Raw genomic sequence first — 23,581 nt, 5'->3', positions numbered from 1 at the left:
CAGCTACACGCCCACCACACAACCTTGGTCAAGGTGCTTGTGGATGTTTCCTCAGGGGACAATGATTGCCATACCTTAATCTTTCCTTTTTTGGGTGGCTTCCCTGTGAGAACTTCTATCCCAGCCTTTGTCTTATTCTGGTGAAAGCATTTGACCCTCAGCAGGTCTGTCTGGCCTATGGGCCTCAGCTTCTCTGTGAGGTGCGGTTCATGGGATTCTCTGCAGATAGACGCCAGCAGTTAGAGAAGACACCTGCCATCCAGTGCTCCATTGTGTCACTGGCACTTCGCCCAAGCCCACCCAGTTTCCTGACTCACTAAGTGCACTCCCTTAATCTCCAGGGCCAGGGTGGAGAGGGTTATAAATGTTCCCAGATACTGGCTCTTATTTCCTCGAGGTGCAGGGTATAGTTGGTGGAGATCAAGTTCATAGCCAAAGAATCCTGGGAGGGAGCAAACCTGAGGATGGCCTTCCTAAGGGTTCACATTTCAGGGCTGTGCAAGCCCCCTGCTAGGTGCTTAATCCACAACAGCACAAAGGCCTCCTAGTATGGAGGAGGGGGAAAACATCAAGGCTCACACTGTGGATGTCACTAGCCTGAGGCCACCATCTGATTCATGATATTCCCACCTGGGCCTCTCTCCATACCTCCCAGCTGTGGTTTGCTTTCCGGCAACTTCCAGACTCTGGTCTCCATTCTGCTCTCTGGATAAGAGGAGGGCTCTGAGGTCTGCTGAACACCTAATGGGTATCAGGTCCTTACTGGGCGGGGTGCTTCCCTAACACCATCTCGTGACCTGATTTCCAGATGGTTGGGGGCGGGGGGCAAGGAGGGAGACAGCACCCACTTTGCAGATGAGAAAACTGATCCTCACATTACAGGTATTCCTTGCTGGAAGGGCCTGAGGCTGGGTTTGAGTCCCTGCTCTTTTTTACTTGCTGGCTACCAGACCTTCAGCAAGTGACTCAAACTCTCTGCCTCAGTTTCTCCAACTACCTCCAGGGTTAATGGCAGCACTAACAAAATGAATGGAAGTGAAACACTGACAACTTTATTGGTCCACAGCCAGGACTTGCTGAGTGTTGGTGATGGATAAACTGTTCTCGGGGCCTGTTCCCTTTCTGTAAATAGCGCTTCATGGAATGTGGACATAGACCAACTATGGGTGGGGTTTACCACCCAAAGAGGGAGATATTTATGCTACAAGAGTCCCTGCTCACAGCACCTACCTGTCAGGCCCTGGGAGGAAGGCAGCGAGCTCCTGGAAGGTCCCACGGTACCCCTAGGTACAGTGCCAACTGAGACAAGGGTCAGGCAGCAGCCCAGCACTAGGCTGCCTCTCCAGAGGGTGCCAAAGGCAATGCCTGGGTTCTGGCTTCTGTCTGCTTGTCAGCATGCTGGCGCCGGTCAACCTCCCTTCTGCCTTCCAACAATGGCCAGTAATGCCCCTTGGCATTAGCAACTGACACCCCCACTATGGGCACTTCAGCTGTGCCTGGCCAGGGTGCCTGGGATCCTAACTCTTCCGTGTCAGCCTGGCTGCCTCTGTGCAGGACACTGTCTCTCTGCCCCCCAGTCTCCTCTGCCTCGCGGGGATCCCAGGAATCATCTGACACGATGGCTGTGAGCCAGGCCTGGGCATAGTGACAGGGCTTAATCAACCGAGGCCAGAGAGCCATTTGCCCAAGGTCAGGTTAGCAACGCTGGCAAGAGGAGGAGCGTGGAGGCAGGCCAAGCTGGGTTCTCATCCCACTGTGGCCCCTCAAATGCCAAGGAGTCTATTTCTCATCTGGAAAATGGGGTTCATAGGCCTTGCCTCTCAAAGATGTGTTTATAACTCAGGACCCTGGGTCCTCCTCTGGCTGGAGGGACACCTGCTGAATGTAGCAGCGTTGACAGCCAAACCCAACTGGTTTCAAGGCAGTTTCACTCAGCCTCCCAGAGGCTCAGAGAGGCTGGGCCACAGCTCAGCTATACCGAGCACACAGCAGTAGGGTCATTGCCTGAGTATACCGGCCCCTCCTTTGCAGTAGTTTCCTCCTCAGCCCTGGTTTCAATGTCAGTCCACAAGGATGGCAAGCACTCCTTAGAGAGGGGCTGTGTGCCTTGCTGGGAGCTGTGGCCCTGTGTAGCAACACACTTAACCCGTTTTCAGGAGAGGACGTTGAGGTTCACCTCAGGTGGCAGAGCAGAGCCTGGAACCCAACCTCCGTGATACGCCTACCCACCCTGGGTCCAAACAGACCCTGAGCCACACCCACTGACAAAGCCCATTTTCTCAGACTAAGGTGTGAAGGGCTGATAAGCTAGAGCCATGCCTCCCCAAAGAAGCCTGCAGCTGGAGGAAGGCTGGCCAGGGGCCCAGGGGAGAACACTGGAGCTGTGGGGGCAGAGGCCTTCCCTCCAAATCACCCCCTTATTACTTAGGTGTATATTCAAAAACATTTACAGGAAGTTGGAGAAAAGAAGGAAAATAGGAGCTTGCCTACATGGAACTCATGGACAGAAGGGAGCAGACAAACAGGAAAGCACATAAGCAAGGTGACCTCAGACAAGCTTACAGCTCAGAGACAGAGCACACAAGGTGATGGGACGAGGGTGCCAGGGAAGGGGAACTAGCAATATCCCCGTGGAGGCAACATGTGAGCTGGAACCTAGTGCCAGAAAGGAGCTGGCCATGAGGAGGGCTGGGGGAAAGGTGCTCCATGCAAGGCACAGCATGTGCAAAGGTCCAGAGGTAGGGAGGCTGATGTGGCTAGGAAGACAACTAAAAAGGAGTATGGGGAAGATGAGGTTGGGAGGTGGGCAGAGCCTGGAGAACAGTTGGTTTTATGGGGATGGCAATGGGGAGCCTTGGGCAGATTGAGAGCAGAGCTGGGGCAGGAATTATAGGAATGGTGCCTCAGGCTTCCCCAGAAATAGGCTGGTACCACCCACCTCCCATTAGACAGATGAGGAGGCATGAGGCTCACAGGGCCTGAAGACTGCCCCAAGGTCACATGGGTGGCCCACCCAGAAGTCAAGTCAGGACAGCAGTTCCTGGAGCAGATGCAAGATCCTTGTACGTGTCTGGTGAGTCCCCAGTGGGGGAGTCAGAATGAGGTGATTGGGTCTGAGGTTCATGTCAGCCTCCCTGAGCTGGCATGGTCCTCCCAGTCGATGGTTGGGGAGAACTGGCCACATAGGGAGTTAGGACCAGGGCGATGCCACCCCTGCCCCAGCTATTTGCATCAGCCATGGAAACCAGGAGGCTTCTAGGAAAGGGCGTGAGTTAATATCAAGGACCAAATTCAGGCCCTTCTCAAGCTAGGGGAGATGAATGACAAGCGACAGGCTGAGCGTTCTAAGAGAGGCGAGGGGTTCCCAATGTGTGGTCTAGAGAGGTCAGGCACAGCGCCCGGAGCCCGCCAGGGGTCTTGAAGCTACCTGACCCTGCCTGGGCTGCACAAGCTGCCAGATGACCACAACATGACCCCCAAGTAGAAAGGCAGAGGAGAGCTGGGATTTGCTGGGCACAGCTGCCTGGGGACCCCCAGGACACCTGGGGGTTGCGGTGGGCATTTGGGGGCAGCTACAGCGATGTCCATACTACAGATGGGGAAAGTGAGGCTCAAAAAAGGCAGGCAGGCTGCCCAAGCCACCCAAAGAGCAATGACCTCAAGTCCCCAGGCAGGGGAATACAGGTCAGTCCTTCTAGGGTAACTGAGGTAGTGAAGCTAAGACAGTTGGGTACCTCCCATGTGCCTAACTGCTCGAACCCCCGGAGAGGAGCCTTTATTTTCGCCCTCCCCATTTTACAGAGGATCATTCAAGGCTGAGAGAGATGACGTCACTAGCTCAAGGCCACAGAACTGAATGATACAAACTCAGAAATAGTGGCCTTGGGGCCCAGAGACCCTAAGTGTGAACCATGGCCCCAGCAGACTGTCTGAGAGTGACAGCAGATCATATATCCCAGGCTGTTCTAAAAACTCCTTTGCTTTCCTTAGTGACCCCACAGCCTCCCCAGATGTCTGCCCATCTCCCATTCTCTTAGGCAGCTGGATGCAGCCTCCATACTCCACGGCACTATGGAAGAGATCCCTCCATTGTTCAGCTAACAATCTTTTATTACTGGGCAGTACTGACTGGTCTGGGACCCCTGGAGGCAGAAGAGCTTGGTCCTCGCCCTCTGTCCAGCAGAGCAAGGCACGTGCAACCCATATTACAAGTGACAGACCAGCAGGGGAGAAAACAGACTTGTAGGAGCTGAAGCAGGGCCCCACCCTGCTGTGAGATTGGCCGGCAGGCTTCTAAATTTCAATCTTTCAATCAGCACATCACCCCTGGGCAATGCTAAGGAGGCCATTCTGGTAGGAAGGGGCATGGGGTGGGGGTGAGAGGGCAGGATGAGTAACACCAATGCTGTTGGCTGGTGAGGGGAACGAGGTGAACAGAGACCAGGTCCCAGGAGCTGCTTTCTGCTGTGTAGATGCTTCACCAATGCTCCCTTCACACCCTAGCCCGGTACCTGGTACCTGATCCCATCAGAAAACACCTCTTGCTGAGTGGGGGAGGAATCCGGGGAGTAGAGTGGCAGGACGCAGACCTCCTCCCTATTCCTGAGTCATATGACTCATCCAGAGCCACGGCCCAGACTGAGCCTGGGGTCATGGCGCCAGGTTGCCCTTTTGGCCAGTCCACAGCTCCCGGAGCTCAACGCGGCAGCCAAGGTCCCGCAAGGCAGCTTTGGCCACGTCCTCACAGTCACGGTGGGCAGCACGGGCCTGCAAGATGAGTGCTTCAGCCCCCAGGTCCAGGATGGGCTGTGAAAAGGCCTGGCTTCGAGCCACCAGGTTACGGATCAGCATGCAGGCCTGTTTCTGGGAGGGAGAACTGAAGGTGAGTGGCTGTAAGCTGGTGCATGGGGTCTACTCTGACCTTGGGGCGCTCACCATAACACAACGGGGCAAAGATGACCACAACCAACATACAGCAGGTACCTACGCTGTGGTTCATCAGGCTAGGTTCATGTCTCCACTTCATCCTCTCAGCTGCCCCGGGAGGCAGGGCTGATTTCCCCATCTCCCAAGCGAGGAAACTGAAGCTCGGGGCAGCCAAGTACTTGGCAGGTGGGGCAGATCCCTCAGGTGTAGGACCCTCTGTCTCAGAGCAAGATCCCCTGAGGCTGGCAAGAGCCAGCAGAGAGTCAGTGGGAAGAGGGGGGTTGTGCACGGGGTCCACCTGTCAATTACATCATCACCCATTCAGCCAACATCTCTGCCCTGCTCCTCTGCCATGTGTGGGTGCCACAAAGCACCGCACCATTGGGAGGCTAGATGAGGAAGGGAGGTGCGAGGGGCTGTCTGGCCAGGGTGATCAAGCGTGGGCAAGGTGATGAGCGAGCCAAGGGCACAGTGTCCCAGAGGAGACACTATCGGCAGAAAGGCCCTGAGTGGGACAGAGCCTGGTGTGTCTAAGGACCAACAAGGAGGCCCCTGTGCTGGGAGGGTGCAAGAGGTGGGAGTGGGGGAGGTGGGGACAGTCCTGGAAGATACAGGGAGGTGTGTGGGTCTCCGGCAGGGGCACGCACAGCCTTGTCTACTGCTCGGCTTCCCTGACTCCCCAGTAAGGTATGGACAGTGGGTCCTGCATGCAGAACATGAAGGAGTGGCCATGGTCAGCAAGGAGCTTTCCAAAGGTTCCAGCAGATCCCCACCTGCTCTCCTCCCATCTCCCGCTCCTCGAACTATCCCTCTATAGGGTCTGTTAGGAAAGGAAAAGATCACTGCAGGAACAGCAAAGGAACAGGAAGACAGCCGTGGGCAGAACTGGGAAACAGATATAGGACTCCGGGGGGCTGAGAAGTAGAGACCTTGAGAGAACTGGGCTTTGATAGGGACAGGGACAGGGAGGGCCTGAGACCTGCTCCCTCCTCCTATCCCCAGGCTCACCTGCACTCCGGCCTCTTGCGGGTGTGCCTTCATGGCCTGCAATGCAGCCAGGGCCCCGCCACCCTCCATGATGACCCGGCTGTTCTCTGGCTTTCGCAGGGCCAGGACGCACAGGGCTGCACAGCTCTGCTCGCACACCTGTGGGCGTCATGGGAATGGCTGAGACAGATGCCCTGGCGGGCCCCCACAGTTAATCCCCCAGGTGAGTGCCCTGCAATTTCACCTGGATAGATGGCTGCCAGCCCATGTATATACCAGATCAGGAATAACCAGAGTGATACCAAGGGATAAAAACATCAACCACGCTCTGAAGGTCTCAACCCAGGCCTCTCGTGTGCCCCACTCCAGCCCTAGCCCTGCTTGAGGAAATGGGAAAGAGCACCATGCAGATACAGCCACTGTGCCCCACCTCGTGTACGTCCCGCCTGCGGTAGGTACCTGGGGGCTGGCCAGGTGCTGGGTCATGACAGCCACGATGGACTCTGTCCCACCAGCTCGAACAATGGCATCCTTCACATCATCATTGCCTGCGATGGCCCTCAGGGCACTCAACACTTGCTTCACAAGGTCCTAAAAGGGAGGGCAATGTGGGGGTCACCTCTGGCCAGCTCATCCTCCTGTGCTATGCCAGACGCTGACGGCTTGGTTGCTGGTTGGTGGGAAGGGGGTCTTGAGGGAGGGTCTAGGATTGTTTTGCTATTTGAACAATTGGTGGGGCCAGCCTGGGGCACGCAAGCATCGTGTTATTACTTGCTGCATAAAAAAGGCAAGGAGCAGGGCACCTGGGTGGCTCAGTCAGGTAAGCGTCGACTTCAGGTCATGATCTCATGTTCATGGGTTCAAGCCCCGTGTCTGGCTCTGTGCTGACAGCTCAGAGCCTGGAGTCTGCTTCAGATTCTGTGTCTCCTTTTCTCTCTGCCCTTCCCCTGCTCATGTTCTATCTCTCAAAAGTAAATAAATGTTAAAAAAAAAAAAAAAAAGTTAAAAAAAAAGGCAGGGGAGGCTTAGCGGGGTAGACCCTGTGAATTACACTTAAGTCCAGGCCAGGCATTTGGACAACTTTGAAACCCCTCACACACAGAGGGGACATATAGCTCAGACCAGGAATTAGAGCACAGGGTCCCCTGGCCACAGCTGAGTCCTCAGGTGAGTGCCAACCAACCTGAGCTGAGGACAGCTGACCAGATGCTGCTGGGACTGCTGACCTCCCCAGTGAGGGGCAGAGCCATGAAAGAGAAAGAGAAAACAGTAGGAGGGAAACCAAGCCTCCACCCACCCCTGGCAGTGCAGAAGTACAAACAAAATCCATCCCCTCATTTGCTTAAGCTGGGTCAAATTCAGCTTTCCGTCACCTGCACAGAAGGAGCCTGGGTGACATCATGAGCGGGGGTTGGGGACAACAGGACTGTTGCTGCCACAGGCCAGGCATGTACACAGAGGGTTGATATGTGACAGCTAAATGAAAGAATAATGAATAGGGGTCCCTGCCCCATTTTACAGGTGGGGAAACCGAGGCACCAAGGATTTGCCTCACTCAAGCTTCACACACCTGAGCCAGGGTAAGGGCCAGCCCCTGCCAACACCCACTTGCATTCCTCCCCCTGCTGGCAGAAAATACAAAGGTGCTAGAGAACAGTAAGAGAGGGTGGGTGGATTTGTTTTCCCCAAAAACTTTACTTCCTCGGGTCAATGAGAAGTGAAAAACTGCACTTTGCTTCAGGGGTCAACCATGTTCTGGTTCAAGCTTGTCTGGGTGGCAGGGACCCAGAGGGGCAGAGTTCACTGAGAAGTCTGGAACCCTCCCTTGGCATCAAGAGAAATGACAAATCGAAACCCAAATGAGGGGGCATCACACCCTAAGACGGCTCTGGAGGCCCACCTGGTGGTCGCTGCAGTTGGCCAGGAGGGCCACCAGGACACTGAGGCCCCCAAGGTCGACGACCTCCTGGCAGAATTCGTTGCGGACAGCCAGGCGGGATAGGGTGCTGCAGAGCTCACTCAGGACACTGGGGTTGTCAGAGAATGCTGTGGAGGGCGAAGAAGAGGAATCACTGGGGGGTGAGCACATGGGAGAGGACCAGTCCCAGCTTGGAGCCAGGAGCCAGCGGTCCTGATACACATCCTGCTCAACCTGGGAAGCTGGGCCCTTCTGCCAGGCAGGGTGGCCACCAGTAACAGGAGAGCTCGGGTGGACACCAGGGCTGCCCAAACCTGCAGTGCCCCCTGCTGGCCACAGGAGAAGACACGGGAACACGCCCTCCCCCACACCGTGTCCCAGATAAATTCCAGACCAACTGATGATCTCAACTAAAAAAAGAAAACCATAATAGTGCTATAATAAAACATCCAAGGCTATTTTTATGTTCTTGGGGTGGGAATGACCTTTCTAAGTGCAACGGGAAACCCAGAAACTGTAGAGGGACATATGGATAGAGTTGACCCAGGCAAAATTGAACACAGATGCCGAAGACTAAGTTCAGAGGCACGAGGGAGGAGACGCCTGCCTGCACTGAGGCCCACATGGGGGGTGGCGGATAGCCATAATTTATACAGAGCTCTGTGACAGTCCGTTGGTATGCCCCCCCACCCCCACCCCGGGATAGGGTGCAGCACCCAGCAATGGCATGAACACTAATCTGAGTAGAGGTATCTCTAGATGTGGTGACATCTACGAACGGCCGACTTCAAGATGACCCCGATGGTCTGGGTGGGCCTTGTCCAGTCAGCCGAAGGCCTTAGAGGGAAACTAAGGTCTTCCTGAAGAGGAAGAAGCTGGTTGGAGGACTGTGATGTTGGCTCCTCTCAAGCCTGCTCCATGGATTTCAGACTCAGCAGCCCCACAGCCACATGGGCCAATTCCTTGAAATAAATATACATATACATACACAAACAGATCCCACTAGTTCTGCTTCTCTGGTAGAACCCTGACTGGTAGGAATTCCTGCTGGTAAACAAGAAAGATGTAAACTACCCCTCAGAAAAGCAGCCGACTTTGCAGATAGTCAGAACCTGTTTTCACCCTCTCCGGAGGTGTGGAGAAGAAACTGAGGCAAGCCTGTCTCTCCAGAAGACAGGGCCAGAGTCAAACACACAAGCCTAGCCATAGAGCCAGAGCCACAGGCAGGCTGGGAAGAATTCATTCTTCTAGCATCTTCTATGCATCAAACCAGTCAGGCCTTTTCTGGTGGGTACAGTGGACAGAGGCAGGGAATTTAGGGTCTGAACATTAGCACTGTGACCTCCTGTGGCTGGCTCGCCAGGATCACCCTAGTCAAGAACATGTACATGCCTAAGAATTTGTGGCTAAGTATGAACCAAAGTGTAAACCTCTACTGGGGACCATCTTTGGGAAACACCCTTATTTGTCCCCTTGGGAAGCCCTCCCTTCTCCACTCTGTGTGAGTGGACAGAGCCAAACCCCTCCCCCAAATGGCTCCAGAAATGGGCACAAAATTTGGTCCTGGCCAACGAGCACTGGCCTGGAACTCCCCAAGAGCAGCAACCAAGAGTAGGTACACTGTTCCACTAAGGCTGCCGTGTGGGTGAGGGTAAGCCAAAAGAGGTAAGCAGAAGTAATCTTCTGGGGCCAGCCTGAAGTAATCTTAAAACCCAACTCTCTCTTTCACACCTGCTCTTACCTTTGGCGGCCTCAATGAGCACCTTCAAGCCTCCATTCTCCTGCACAATCATCTTGGCATGGTCGTGGGCACGGCCAAAGGGCACACGGATGTCATCATCGAAGGTCATGACTCGGAGGGCCCAGCAGGCCTCCTTGACCACATCGGCGCAGTGACCATGCCGGGTGATGGCCCCGGTCAGCAGGGGCAGCACACCGGCCTTCACCAGGCTCTGCCGATTCTGCTCGTGCTTCAGGCAGGCATGGCACACACAGCGGATCCCAGAACAGGTCAGATCGGCTGCATCGGCATTCTGGGCCAGCGTGGTCACCAGCAACTGCAAGCCCTGGGTGTCCAGGAGATCGGGCTGGCCTTCGGTCAGGGCCGACACGGCATTGAGGGCCTGGAGCAGGAGGCCCTGGTCACTCACTACAGCAAGCTTCCAGGCAGCGAGAAGGATGGGGTAGGCCCCTTTCTGGGCTGCCAGGAAGCGGCAAGGTTTGTGCTGCTTGCACTGCTCAAAAAAGCGGGCAAGATGCGCTGACACTTCCTGGGGGCGAGAGTGGGCCACGGACTCCTGCAGGTCATCCAGGGCCTAGAGGACACGGGAGAAGCCTCAGTGTCAGCTCAGCCCGAAGAGGTTCCACGGTGAGTGTTGCACCCCCGCGTGCTTCCCTCTTCTGGGATCTAGGGCTGTGGTGGAAATTCAGTCCAGCTGTGGCAGCTTCCACCTTGTGCTTTTAGGAGCTTTGAGCATTAGAGGCCACATAGAGAAGGACAGACCCAGTTATCTCAGCGTCCCTCCAAGGAGCCACACACATGAATGCTGACAAATTAAACATTCTAGCCCCAGCTGCCATTGCAAGAGGGTCCAAGAGAGACCGGCAGAAGAACCATCTGGCTGAGCTCAGTCAACCCAGCTGAATCATAAGGAACATAAAACGGCTGCTGTTTGGGGCTGCCTATCATGCAACTGTAACTAACGCACCCTCTAGTGGCCAGCTCTCCGAGGAAGGTGAAAGCTACCTTTGCCAGACCTGCCGATACCAGATGTCTCCTGTTTGTCTCTCCCATTCACTCCACAGATATATATCTGCCAAATGAAACCACACCAGACATACTGTTGATTTACCCCAATTCAACACAAAGCCCTTGGGGGGAAAAGTAATAACAAGAGAAAACAATTTGAAAAGAGTATACAGGGGCACCTGGGTGGCTCAGTCAGTTAAGCGTCTGACTTTGGCTCAGGTCATGATCTCATGATTTGTGAGTTCGAGCCCTCTATTGGGCTCTGTGCTGACAGCTCCAAGTCTGGAACCTGCTTCAGATTCTGTGTCTCCCTCTCTCTCTGCCCCTCCCCCACTTGCACTCCGTCTCTCTCTCACATATAAACTAAACAAAAAAGAGCATACAAGTCTAGCCACCATTTAACTCCCATCACCTCCACACCTGTCTCAGCAATGAGTCTAAGATGAGCCCAAGCCTCCTGGAGCTCAGGAAATCACTGGCCCCTGGCCCCAGGGAAGGCAGTTCTACAGATAACCATCAACCCAACCCAAAGGGCTTTGATTTAGCCACAACTGCCCTGAAAGGCTAGGATGCCCATTGGACAACCCTCACTGAGCTAGATTTGTAGAGTTACCTGAGCATATGTTTCAATGACATGGAATATTAATGGACTAGAAGCAGAGAATGTGACTTGAATAGACATTTACCAAAGAGGATACACTGGTGGCCAATCGCCATGTGAAAAGATGTTCCACATAACCAGTCATTAGGGAAATGCAAATCAAAACCACAATGAGATACCCTCATATCCATTACAAGATGGCTACAATAAACACACACACACACACACACACACACACACACACACACACACACACAGAGCCAGAAAATAACAAGCGCTAATGAGGATGTGGAGGAATGGAGCCCTTGTGTGTTGCTGGTGGGAATGTGAATTGCTGCACCCATTGTGGAAAATGGCCTAGAAGTTCCTCAAAAAATTAAATAGAGAATTACCATATGATCCAGCAATCCCAGTTCCGAGTACATACTCACAAGGACTGAAAGCAGTCTTGAAGAGATATTTGTATATCCACGTTTACAGCAGCATTACTTACAGTAGACAAAAGGTGGACACAACCCAAATTTCCATCCATGGATGAATGGATAAACCGAAGGTAGTCCAGTCACACAATGGGATATTATTAGCCATAAAAAGGAACAAAATTCTGACCCAGGTGACAACATGGATGAACCCTGAGGACCTTATGCTCAGGAAAATGAGCAGGACCCAAAAGGATAAATACTGTGTGATTCTACTTACAGGAGGTCCCTAGAGGAGTCACAGTCATAGAGACAGAAAGTAGAATGGCCAGGGGCTGAAGGAGAGAGTGGGGAGTTCGTGTTTAGTGGGGACAGTTTCAGTCTGAGAATCCAAGAAAGTCCTGGAAATGGATGGTGGGGATGGCTGCACATCAATGTGACTATACTTAATGTTGCTGAACCATACGCTTAGAAATGGCTAAGATGGTGAATTTGTGTTACATATATTTTACCATAGACCCAAGACAGGGAATGTAGCATTTTAGCAGGAACCCTGCAAGAAACTTGAAAAGCCGGGCCACAAGTGCCATTGAGGATGCATAGTGCTGGAGTTCTCATACTCTGGGTTTAGTAAGGTAAGACAGAAAAAGAAAATGACCAAAATTGGCATCCTAGTAACCATTCAATTTATGGGGAATCTCTTCCTGTCCTGGGTCACATCAGGAAGGCGAGTCTCTGAGCTGGCTGGTGGTCTTCACGGTCCCTAGGTGCTGTGACCCTGCTGATGGCTGAGGAAAGGACAGTGGCTAACGTGAAGGTGGCAGAGCCAACTGTGCTCCACCTGTGACAACTCGGCATTGTGTTAGGGGTTTTGTCCTCCACCCTGGGGTCCTTCTCTCTATGACTGATGGCCTTTATTCTGAAACTCCTCACATATAAAACCAGTCCAGGGCGCCTGGGTGGCTCAGTTAGTTAAGCATCCGACTTCAGCTCAGGTCATGATCTCACGGTTGGTGAGTTCGAGCTCTGCATCGGGCTCTGTGCTGACAGCTCAGAGCCTGGAGTCTGCTTTGGATTCTGTGTCTCCCTCTCTCTCTCTGCCCCTCCCCCCACCTCAAAAATAAATAAACATAAAAAAAATTTTTTTAATTAAAAAAATAGTAAAATAATAAAACCAAACTGGTCTGGTTCATTTGTACTCAGAGAGTTCCAGGACTTCTTGGTTTTGTTTCTACAAGTCTGTGGGCAACAAGTTTCATGACTCTGGTAGATTCCTTTCAAAAGGCATCATGGAGTTGAATTTTTCTCCTTCTACAGATAAGCCTTTTTCACACATCGGAGCCACAACAACTGAGGTCAACGGTGCTGTGGCACGAGAAGGGGCTCATTCAACTTCAAGGTGAGAATAAGGCTGGGAGGATATGAAACCCAATGTGTGTGGAGCCTCCCACATGGAAAGGGAGAGAAGGGGTTGATGGGAGAGATATGACAGGGACTTTCAGATTTTGCTATAAATGCTTGACTACTACTTAAATCTTTTATGCCAGATACATTCACATTCTTCTTCAATAATGAAAAATAAAAATTTTAAAGTCAAATTAAGTGGAGTAAAAGAGCAAAGGTTGTAAATAAATGGAGTTTCCTATACTGCTGGTAAAAACATCAGAGCTGTTCCCAGCTTGACTCTCCTGGAAGAGGGACCTGGGTCGGAGTCCCAGCTCTGTCCCTCACTGGCTATGATCACAGCTGAGTCAGTTATCTTTGGGAAGCCTCAGATTCCTGAGCAGCAAAATGGACTAACAACAGATTGAAATAATATGTTTTAAGACTTTACCACAGGGGCATCTGGGTGACTCAGTTGGTTAAGCGTCCGACTTTGGCTCAGGTCATGATCTCAGGGTTCGTGAGTTCGAGCCCTGCATTGGGCTCTGTGCTAACAGCTCAGGGCCTGGAGCCTGCTTCTGATTCTGTGTCTCCCTCCCCTCAGCTCCTCCCCTGCTCACACTTAGTCTCTCTCTCAAAATAAATAAAGATTTAAAAAAAAAATTAAGAAAAAAAAAGAATTTAGCACAATGCTGAGCACTTAAGAAATACTCAGTGATTACTAAAGACTATTGTGACTGAGATGGTTCATATGTAAAGGGCATCTACAAATCAATAAGAACACGATGAACAGCCCAATAAAAAAATGGTCAAGACAGCAAGCTTATTTTAAAATATATTCATCCTTACTAGCAAATAAGTCAAAACAACAATGAGAATTTTCTCAAAACCTCTGTGAGGCAGGAGATGGTGAGGAAGCTGGGGCAGGGAGAAGTAAATACCTTGCCTTGGGCAGAGCTGGGTTCACACCCAGGGCTGTGTCTTCTAACTTCCTCTTTTATCACTACACTCTCTTGTCAGGTAAATCATTTTTTTCCTCTTTGCAGTACCCATCTGTGGGTATAAATAAGGATAATAATCTCAACCTTGGGTCTTTGGGAGAATAACTTGATATAGCACAAAGAAAGCACCTTGCACAGAACTGATTCCATAGTCAGTTTTCAATAAACACTAGAGCCTTTTGCTGTTTCATCAAGAGCTGTTTTATCAGTGTTTGATGGATGATCTTAAGGAAAGCATTTAACTTCTGTGAACTTTACCTTCCTTGCTTGGGTGCTGGAGAGTGAAGACAGGCTCTGGGTCTCTGTTTCCCCATCAGTAAGTCAGGGACCACCTACCTCGCAGGCCAGTTTTAGTGCTAAGAGGGCAGGCTGTAATGTGCTGGTGAACAGTCAGTGCTTAATAGGTGACAGTCTTATTAGGGTCCCATTCTCTTCCTGCAATTCCTGTCCGTCTCTGAGCAAACTCAGTGGTTGGGAGGCTCCTCCCAAGAGACTCCTCCATGGCTCCCTATCCCCCAAAGCTCCCAACACCAGGGACTACCATGAACACCATCCAGCCCCAAAAGGCCCTCAAATGTTAACTCAGGGAGCCCTGGCTACAGCTCAGGCTTGCGTGTACATGCTGGGTGCCTGCCCTTCAGAGCCTGTATCTGCCATCTGGTAACCAATGAAAAGGTATCCCTAACAGACCGTTAAAAGGTGGAACCACATGTGTAAGGCCAGCCTTGTCCACATGGGCCACCCCTTCCTACCTGGAGGATGTCATGTGTAGGCTCCTGGGGTCCATCTGCAGAGACTTTGGGTGCCAGCTTTATAATGTTGCTCAGATCCACCCCTGTGGGGGTGGGGGAATCAGGAAACAAGTGACAGCCATCATCCCGATAGGCCTGCTGGAATATACCTCATGTCCCTTCTTCAGGGACCACCCCACTCTGGAGACCTTTGGAGGTCTACCCAGCTCCCCACCCCAAACCCTCTGCACCAGGGCCCAGTAGCCACATCCATACAGGGGTATAACGATGTGGCAAGGGGGTGGTCTTTGCCCTTTGACCCTCTCCAACCAATGGGAGCAGAGCAGTAGTGAGGCTGCAGGCCACACTGCAGTGAGGGACACATTCTACCTGGTGAATGGAGATGGGGCTTATCCCTTGGGGCTCCCATTGCTCCTTACCCTGCATCCTCCCATTGTGTCCTCACCCACCCTGGCACCACCAAGGAAGGCCCCATTGCACAGAACACTTCTGGGTACTCCTCTAGTCGCTGTCCAGTGTCTATACCCCACTCTGTGCCCAGGACACAGAAGTTGGACCCTGGGTTCCCTTGCCCTCTGGTATCTGACTGGGCTTGGCCAACAGGGACCAGGACTGGAGATCAGGAGCGGTACGGTGGGGTACTCATTCCCAGCTCCCTGCCTCTGCCACTATCAGATGACTCTCCATCCCTAGCCATGGACCGCTGTGGGGCAGGGGAGGTCCCTGCTGTGGCCAGGGGACAACAGGTCCCCTGTGTGACAACAGGTATGACAATACCCCTTTCTGTCCCCATGAACTCAAGCCAGAATGCAGGTGGGCAGGGAGGCAGGTGGCCCTGTTTCCTGAGAGGTGGTCAGGAGAAGCCTGAAATCGATGGGTTCGATTTCAATTAAAATGAAACCCACTTTGAAGGACTCAGCCCTGTAGATGTCTGGGTGGGGTCAAGGCAAGTAGAGGGAGGGCGAGAGTCAAGTGGGAGAAGACCACCAGCCTATCCAGGGCAGAGTGCAGAGAAGGGACAGGTCCAGGGCTGCCACACAGGCAAGACAGAGCCACGGTAGGACATCACTCCTGTATGTTAAGAGCTGTGGACTGGAGGTGGCTATCGGGCAAAGAGCCAGACTAGCGCTGGGACAGAGCCATGCTGCCCTACCTTGCGATTCAAATTGTTCCACAGCTTCTTTTACCGCCTCCTCTGGTCCCATGTCGAACTCTTCAATGTTTTCACGAACGGCTGCATCGAAGGTCTCCTGGGTGATGCGCTTGGAGGCCATCTTCATCTCCTGTGCATGGAGTGGCAGGTGCCCGCCTGATAGACACTCCCAAACTGAGAAGTCAAGAGAGGAAGAAAGTTTCATTGAGGGTGAGAGGACAACTGAGAGCCTGGCTATCATTTAGGGAACCAGGGGCCAGAGTCCAGGACCGACCAGGAAAAATTCTTACAACCTGGATCACAGAAAAGGCTGATACCCCACCATGTGCAGAGCTTCTAAAAGTACAGAAGAGGGATGCCTGGGTGGCTCAGTCAGTCAAGCATTGGATTCTTGATTTTGGCTCAGGTCAACATCTCACAGTTCATGAGATTGAGCCCCACATAGGGCTCTGCACTGACAATGCAGAGCCTGCTTGGGATTCTCTCTCTTCCTCTCTCTTTCTGCCCCTCCCTTGCTTGTTTGTGTGTGCTTGTGCTCTCTCTCTCTCTCTCTCTCTCTCTCTCTTAAAAAAAAAAAGGTGCAGGGGCGCCTGGATGGCTCAGTCAGTTAAGCGGCCGACTTGGGCTCAGGTCATGATCTCGCAGTTCATGGGTTCGACCCCCATGTCGGGTTCTGTGCTGACAGCTCAGAGCCTGAAGCCTGCTTCAGATTCTGTGTCTTCCTCTCTCTCTGTTCTTCCCCACTTGCACTGTCTCTCTCTCTCTCTCTCTCTCTCAAAAATAAACATTAAAGAAAAGTGCAGTAGAGGGCAGGTAGATTACATTTTATCTAAGAAAGGGGAGACATTAATATGTGTCCTTACAGTAAACAACAAAGAAAGGATAAAATAACCTTAACAACATTATGTGTTATTACACCATCATAAAGAAATAATATATGATTATAATACTATATTATACGTAACCTGTGTTATCTGTGATGTGCAATATGCATCATAATATGTAATGTTATAACTATATGATACTTCATTATATAACTAGGTATTCCATAATGTGACTATATAATAAAACAACTTACTTATAATGGTACGCTATTATACCAATAAAAGCTTCAAAATAAAAATTAATAGTAATAAGTAAAATGGAACACTAAATCAAAAACTAATAGAAATAGTTTCCCAAAGGGGGAGGTAGGGAAGAGGGTGATGTGGGCAAGACTAGAAGCTGGATTATTTTCTCCGAATGTACCTTATTTCATTGGTTTAAATTTAGAACTCATATAAATGCTTTACATGCTTAGGAAAATAAATAAATCAATATGAACCAAAATAAAAATGAAAGCAATTCCTAAAAATCAAGAATAAAATGAAAACCGTGAATCTAACCGTTTATCTACGTGGAGTTTAAAATGCAGTGATGGGGGCATGTGGGTGGCTCAGTCAGTTAAGTTTCCCACTTTTTTATTTTGGTTCAGAGCATGATCTCACAGTTCCTGAGTTTGAGTCCTACATTGAGCTCTATGCTGACAGTGCAGAGCCTGCTCGGAATTCTCTGTCTCCCTCTCTCTCTGCCCCTCCCTCCTTCCCTCTCTCTCTCAAAAATAAATAAATAAATAAACTTAAAAAAATGCAGTGATTGGGGCACCTGGGTAGCTCAGTTAAGTGTCTGACTTTGGCTCAGGTCATGATTTTGTGGTTTCGTGACTTCGAGCCCTGCATCGGCCTCTACACTCAGAGCCTGGAGCCTGCTTTGGATTCTGTGTCTCCCTCTCTCTCTCTGCCCCTCCCCACTTGCATTCTGTCTCTCTCTCTCTCTCTCTCAAAAATAAATAAACATTAAAAAATTTTAAATATTTTATATATTTTTAATATTTTTATTAATTTTATTATTATTTTAATTTGTTTTGTTATTTTATTTTATTAATATTTTATATAATTAAAATTTTTTTTACATATTACGATGCATATTGCACATCTATCACTAATGCAGTGATAGAACCATATGTTCTTACTGGGATGTACAATAAGTATAGAAAAGAAAAATTTACAAAAGAAAATCTTCAACAGTTTTCAGAAATCACGTTATCGAAAATGATATTAGTAATGCTATTCAGAAGCTAATGTGGATATGGCAAGTAAGTCATAATATTTATGTCATTAGGAACTAGCCTAAAAGAAAAAAGATTCTAACATTAAAAAATCCAAAAAATAGGGATGCCTGGGTGGCTCAGTCGATTAAGTGTCCAACTCTTGATCTCAGTTCAGGTCTTGATGTCAGGGTCGTGAGTTCAAGTCCCATACTGGGCTACACGCTGGGCATGGAGCCTACTTAAAACAAAACAAAACAGAACAAACAAAAAGGTAAAAAAAAGACACTTAGAACTAAATTCGGACTGGAATTATTAATACGAACTCATGATGTATTTTCTCTTAGGCAATAAGAACCATTTTTCTAGTGATATCAACTGAAAATACCTTGAGGAAATAACACCCTGAGGAAGTGAACACCCTGAACACCAACTGTGGTCCCTTAGTCCCATTTCCCACCAAAGAAGACAGGGCTCCTGGAGGAATGGCTGATTCTAGGACTGAGAAGAAAACAGGCCAGAGGAGACGAGCCAGGAACATCTTGTCAGACCAGAAAGCAAGGAAGCTTCTAAAAACAGACAGGGTCACGTCAAAGGACTTGGGAGCAAACCCTAAGAGTCGTCAATGGGCCAAAGATGTGACAGGTGAGCAGTAAAAGAAAACAAAATAAAAAACAGTATTTTGATATCAAAATCAAAATCTGTACGTTCATAATAGTACTAAAACACACCCTGCTTGTTCTGTTGAAAACCAGCAAATAAAGAATCCAACATTTATCCTATGTCCCTCATATAATTACCAGGTTAGAAAGAGAGGATGAGGAAAAGTTCTGCTTTGTATATGAACTCCAACTAATTATCCACAAGACAGATTTAGACAACCATCCACACAGGCTGCAAAACTGTGAGAAGCGAAACTGATAAGGAACCTGACGAGTGGGTAGTACCTGGGTCCACTGGTGATTTCACATCACCAGAAGAGAAACCCATCACCACTGCCCGTGGACAAGAATGAAAAGCACCTATGAAGGTATCTTGCCAAAAACTCAAACCCAATATGACCATGCATCCAATAGAACTTTCTGTGATGATGGAATATTCTATATCTGTGCCATCCATGTGAGTTCCAGCAGCTGAAACGTAGCTAGTGTGACTGAGGCACTGTGTATGTTTTAACTTCAATTGTAATTCATTTTAATGTAAACATCCATCTGTGACTCGTGGCTATCATACTGGACAGGCAAGGATCTAGAGCTAATGAACAGTTTGTAGGAAATCAAGGTCAGAGGGACACGTCAACCAATACTATGGTGATGTGGGTCTACAAAAATCACCATTCAGGAGGGGGGTAACTTAACTACAGGACAAACACCTGGTGTTGTCAACAAATAAATCATGACAACCGTGAAAAGGACGGGGCGTCCATCAGCAAGTGAATGGACAAACAGAATGTAGTATGTCTGAACAATGGAATATTACTCGGCCATAAAAAGGAAGGAAGCACTGACACACACTACAACGTGGAAGAACCTTGAAAACACCATGCTAAGTGAAAGAGGCCAGACACAGGTCCACACACATAGTGTGTGATTCCATTTATATGAAATGTCCAGAACAGGCAAATCCACAGGAACAGAAAACAGACCAGTGGTTGTAGGGGCGGGGGAAGGGGGATGGACAGTGACTGCTAATGAGTACAGGGTCTCCTTTGGGGGTAATGAAATGTTCTACAATTAGACAGTGGTGATGGTTACACAACTTTATGAATATACTTGAAATCACTAAATCGTACACTTTACTATTTATTTGTTTATTTATTTATTTATTTATTTTTAAAGATTTATTTATTTAAGTAATCTCTACACCCAACGTGGGGCTCAAACTCACAACCCTGAGATCAAGAGTTGCATGGTCCTCCAACTGAACCAGCCAGGTGCCCCTAAATTGTACACTTAAAATGGGTGGATATCATGGTATGTAAGTAACAGATGAATTTAAAAAGTACTATTTGGGAGCGCCTGGTTGGCTCAGTTGGTCAAGCATCTGACTCCTGATTTCGGCTCCTTATTTCTGTGAGATCGAGCTCCACCTTGGGCTCTGCGCTGATAGTACAGAGCCTGCTTGGGACTCTCCTCTCTCTCTGCCCTTCCCCCAGCTTGCGCTCTTTCTCTCTCACAAAATAATAAACATTAAAAAAAAAAAAAAAAGTACTGCTTAAAAACAAAAGCAAATGAAACCCGGCACAGGCAAAGGCTGAAAGCCAGAGGATTGTATCAGCAGCTGGATGACCCAGCAACCCTGGGCAATATCTTTTCCTCTGCGAGACTAGTGGTAAATCACGGAGTCAAGTAAGACAGAACCCTAAGTAAAAACAGATTATGATCTCAACAAGGAGGTCTTTGGGGTACAAGTGGTTTAACACCTAATATTAACCACCCTCTCGTTTTAACAAAGGGGGAAACAGGCCTCAGGCCCAGAGCGCACCTGGGGTTAACAACTCCTTTCATTTTGCTTGTTTTACTCTATCTACCTCGTTTATTGACGTACTACTTTCCGTTAAAATACATCATTTTAAAAATTTATAGTAAAGTTGCAAGAATAGTACAAAGAACACCTGTTCCATTCTAACTTTACCAGTTGTTAACATTTGGCCAAGTTAATCTCTTTTGGAGACACTGTATGTTCCTGCATACACACATACCATGCGAGAATATGCTCCAGGCATCAGACTCTTCCCTCCTAAAGACATCAGCATGAATCTCCAAAGAAAAGGATGCTCTTACATGTTCAATGCACAACGAAAATTTAACACAGGAAGTTTAACAGTGATACAATACTATTTGCTAATATACGCTCCATGATCAACTTTCTCAATTGCCCTAATATTGTCTTTCAAAACAATTTTTTTGTTTCTGGTCCCACGTCTGTTATAGAATTTGAACATCACAAGAAAACGTTAGGGGAACAAAGGCACAGGGAGTTCTAGGACAGCAGTAGGGGAATGTGACAAAAATTTGAGTGCAAATTTGGGCCATGTGGGAAACAGGCCATTCAAGCCCATGCTTCCTTCTCTTTGTGGAGGTGGCGCAGGATGTGAATATTCCATCTGTGTTTGTGCAGATGCTTTGGGGAGGAGGAGGACGGGCTCTGGGGCCAGCCGGGGTGACTTGAATCCCGGGCCTTCCACTTAACTTCACTGTTGGTCAAGTCAACTCTCTCCTGTGTAATATAGGGATAAACAAAGAGAATCTACTTCATAGGGCTGCAATGCAAACTCAGTCAGTTAATTCCATAAAGTGCTTAGAATAGGGTTTGGCACAGAGTAAGAGCTCAGTAAACATTAGCTATTGTTCCTTTCCTTTGTTGCTTAGAGGTAATTAGACCAGTTTACTTAGAGGGGGGCGAGGCATAAGGGCATCAAACACTTCACCTTGCTCCCTTGCAGATAGCCACCCCCCGCCCCCCACCCCCTTCTGGCCCAGAAGAACAAGGAGCCTGTTTAGGGACTGCTAAGGATTTTCCAGGTCAAAGGTGAAGGAAAAAAGTGAAGATTTTCTGTTTCAATAGTTTCTCAGTGAGACACCTGGGCTGGTATGTGCCTGAGGAGTGTTCCTGACCAGCTCCAAGGGGCAACAACTTCCCAGCTGTGGCTGTTGGAGGGACTCTGTTCCTGACTCCACCACCCGAGGCACGCTTCAGACCCGAGTAGGCCAACAGTGAGTGGCCACTCTGTCACAGAGGCACAATCCTAAAGGCAAATACCATTGTGCCTACTTTACAGATGAGGAATCTGAAGCTTAGAGAGGGGAAGAACCTGCCAGAGACCACACAAGCAGTAAAAGGTCTGGCCGTCATGCCACCTTGCTTCCTGAACACCTTCCCTCCACCTGGGTTCTCTGAGGAGTTCCTGCTAGCTCTTCCAGGCTGCCTCGTCCTGGGAGCCTCCCCTGACCACTTAGGACCTATATGTATTCTCTGACCTTGTCTCCCCTGCCCCATGAACTTCCCCCTGCCCAGTCCTGAGCTCCCTGAGCTGGGGAGATCAATGTCTAGCTCTGGGACCACCTCTAGGGTGAGTCCTGCAGGGGTCCCCCAGGTCAGGCACAGGGCTAGGGGGCAGAATGAAAGTGCAGATCTGGAGCTCATGAGAAAGACGGTGCCTAGGAATGGTCATCTGGGAGCCACCTGGGAACAGGTCACACTAGGAAAGGGGGGAAACAGCATTACCAGCTCCCTTCATGGGTCCAAGGTATGAAAAGAAAGGGAGTTAGCAAGGCCAAACTGACACCCAGTTTTCCTTTCTTTTTTTTTTTTCTTTTTTTTTTTTTTTCAACGTTTATTTATTTTTGGGACAGAGAGAGACAGAGCATGAACGGGGGAGGGGTAGAGAGAGAGGGAGACACAGAATCGGAAACAGGCTCCAGGCTCTGAGCCATCAGCCCAGAGCCCGACGCGGGGCTCGAACTCCCGGACCGCGAGATCGTGACCTGGCTGAAGTCGGACGCTTAACCGACTGCGCCACCCAGGCGCCCCCAGTTTTCCTTTCTAAGTCAGGGTTCTGCTCATCAAGAAAACACCGCCCTGACACAGCAGGGCCTCTAATGACTCCTCATCTTCCTCCACCTGGACACACCCACCCTGGTTCAGGCACAGTCGCAGCTTCCTCCCTGCCACACTGCACTTCTATTCTCCACTTAGTGCCGGACAGAAACTTGAAATCACAAAGAGACGTCATTGCTCAAAATCCTGCGGTAGCACCCCAACCTTCTCAGAACAAAATCCAGTCTCCTTACCAGCCCTTTGTCTACGTGGATTTTATAGGTCTCTTACCTACACCTTCCCACCCGCACTTTCCCACCTTTTTCTCATCTTTCCCAGCTACCAAAGGGACCCTCTTCATAACCACTCTGGTTAAAGCAGCCCCCTTTCTCCTACTGCATCATCCTTGTATTTTAATAGTATATCTACCTGGAGCTACACGGTTCATTTATTTCATTTGCATTTACTGTCGAGGCATTTCCTCAAATTTAACCTCCAGGAGAACTGGGGTCCAGTCAACTTTGTTCACCACCACGCAGCAGGCACTCAGTACATAGGTTATGAATGAATGAATAAATGAATGAAAAGAAAGCAGAGGCCAGGGAAATGGAGAATTTTGTCCCCCGGCAGCTGTAAGAGTCATTGTAAGGGTCATTCCCCAAAACCAGGTCCGCGAGGGCGGCGCCACAGTCACCAGCCCGACCCGGGGGCGCCCACTCCCCTCCCCGCGCGAAGGGACTCCGCAGCCTCAGCTTCTCACCCGGTCTTCGCAGCCACGTGGGGAAAGGGTGGGGCTCGCGACTGTCACCCGGCAGAGCCACCTCTGGTCCCTTCCGGCCACCGTACGCGCGCAGGCGCGCTGGCGCCAATTCGCCTCGGCCTCCCTCAGCTCCACGGACCGCTCCCGGAGTGATCAAGGGTGACTTCGAGTACGGGTAAAGCTGAGAGAGCCAACAGGTGTGCAGAGGCGGCGTCTGTGCCGTCTTTTGACGGCCGCTCCCCGTCGCCGCCGCCCCCAACAAATTAATCTTTTACCTCGGGAGCGTCTGCCTTGTAGAAGCGAGCAG

The 23,581-nt window shown here is 50.0% G+C and overlaps 2 protein-coding genes and 1 long non-coding RNA gene across 3 annotated transcripts in view; 2 read left to right on the top strand and 1 right to left on the bottom strand.

The window, feature by feature from the left end:
* Nucleotides 1-4,092: 4,092 nt before the first annotated feature.
* Nucleotides 4,093-23,408, bottom strand: ARMC6 (armadillo repeat containing 6). Its single transcript, XM_011290882.3, has 8 exons — nucleotides 23,275-23,408; nucleotides 15,890-16,063; nucleotides 14,737-14,819; nucleotides 9,573-10,146; nucleotides 7,814-7,959; nucleotides 6,373-6,504; nucleotides 5,935-6,072; nucleotides 4,093-4,863 (listed from the first exon to the last, which is right to left on the bottom strand). Exons 2-8 carry the CDS (start codon nucleotides 16,014-16,016, stop codon nucleotides 4,651-4,653), a joined length of 1,413 nt encoding a protein of 470 aa, XP_011289184.2. The 5' UTR covers nucleotides 16,017-16,063; nucleotides 23,275-23,408; the 3' UTR covers nucleotides 4,093-4,650.
* Nucleotides 6,032-18,763, top strand: LOC109494944. The gene is made up of 3 exons (XR_002150120.2): nucleotides 6,032-6,136; nucleotides 12,918-12,999; nucleotides 18,323-18,763. It is a non-coding gene; the product is annotated as an uncharacterized LOC109494944 (long non-coding RNA).
* SUGP2 (SURP and G-patch domain containing 2) overlaps nucleotides 23,356-23,581 on the top strand; it is a 32,302-nt gene continuing 32,076 nt past the window's right edge. The window contains exon 1 of the mRNA XM_023247731.2: nucleotides 23,356-23,471. The gene's annotated coding sequence lies outside the window, so the exon portion shown is untranslated. The remainder of the gene's footprint in view (nucleotides 23,472-23,581) is intronic.

The sequence above is a fragment of the Felis catus genome, chromosome A2 (genome assembly GCF_018350175.1).
Source record: "Felis catus isolate Fca126 chromosome A2, F.catus_Fca126_mat1.0, whole genome shotgun sequence".
NCBI classification, from domain to species: Eukaryota; Metazoa; Chordata; class Mammalia; order Carnivora; family Felidae; genus Felis; species Felis catus.
This window is presented reverse-complemented; position numbering and strand designations above follow the sequence as displayed.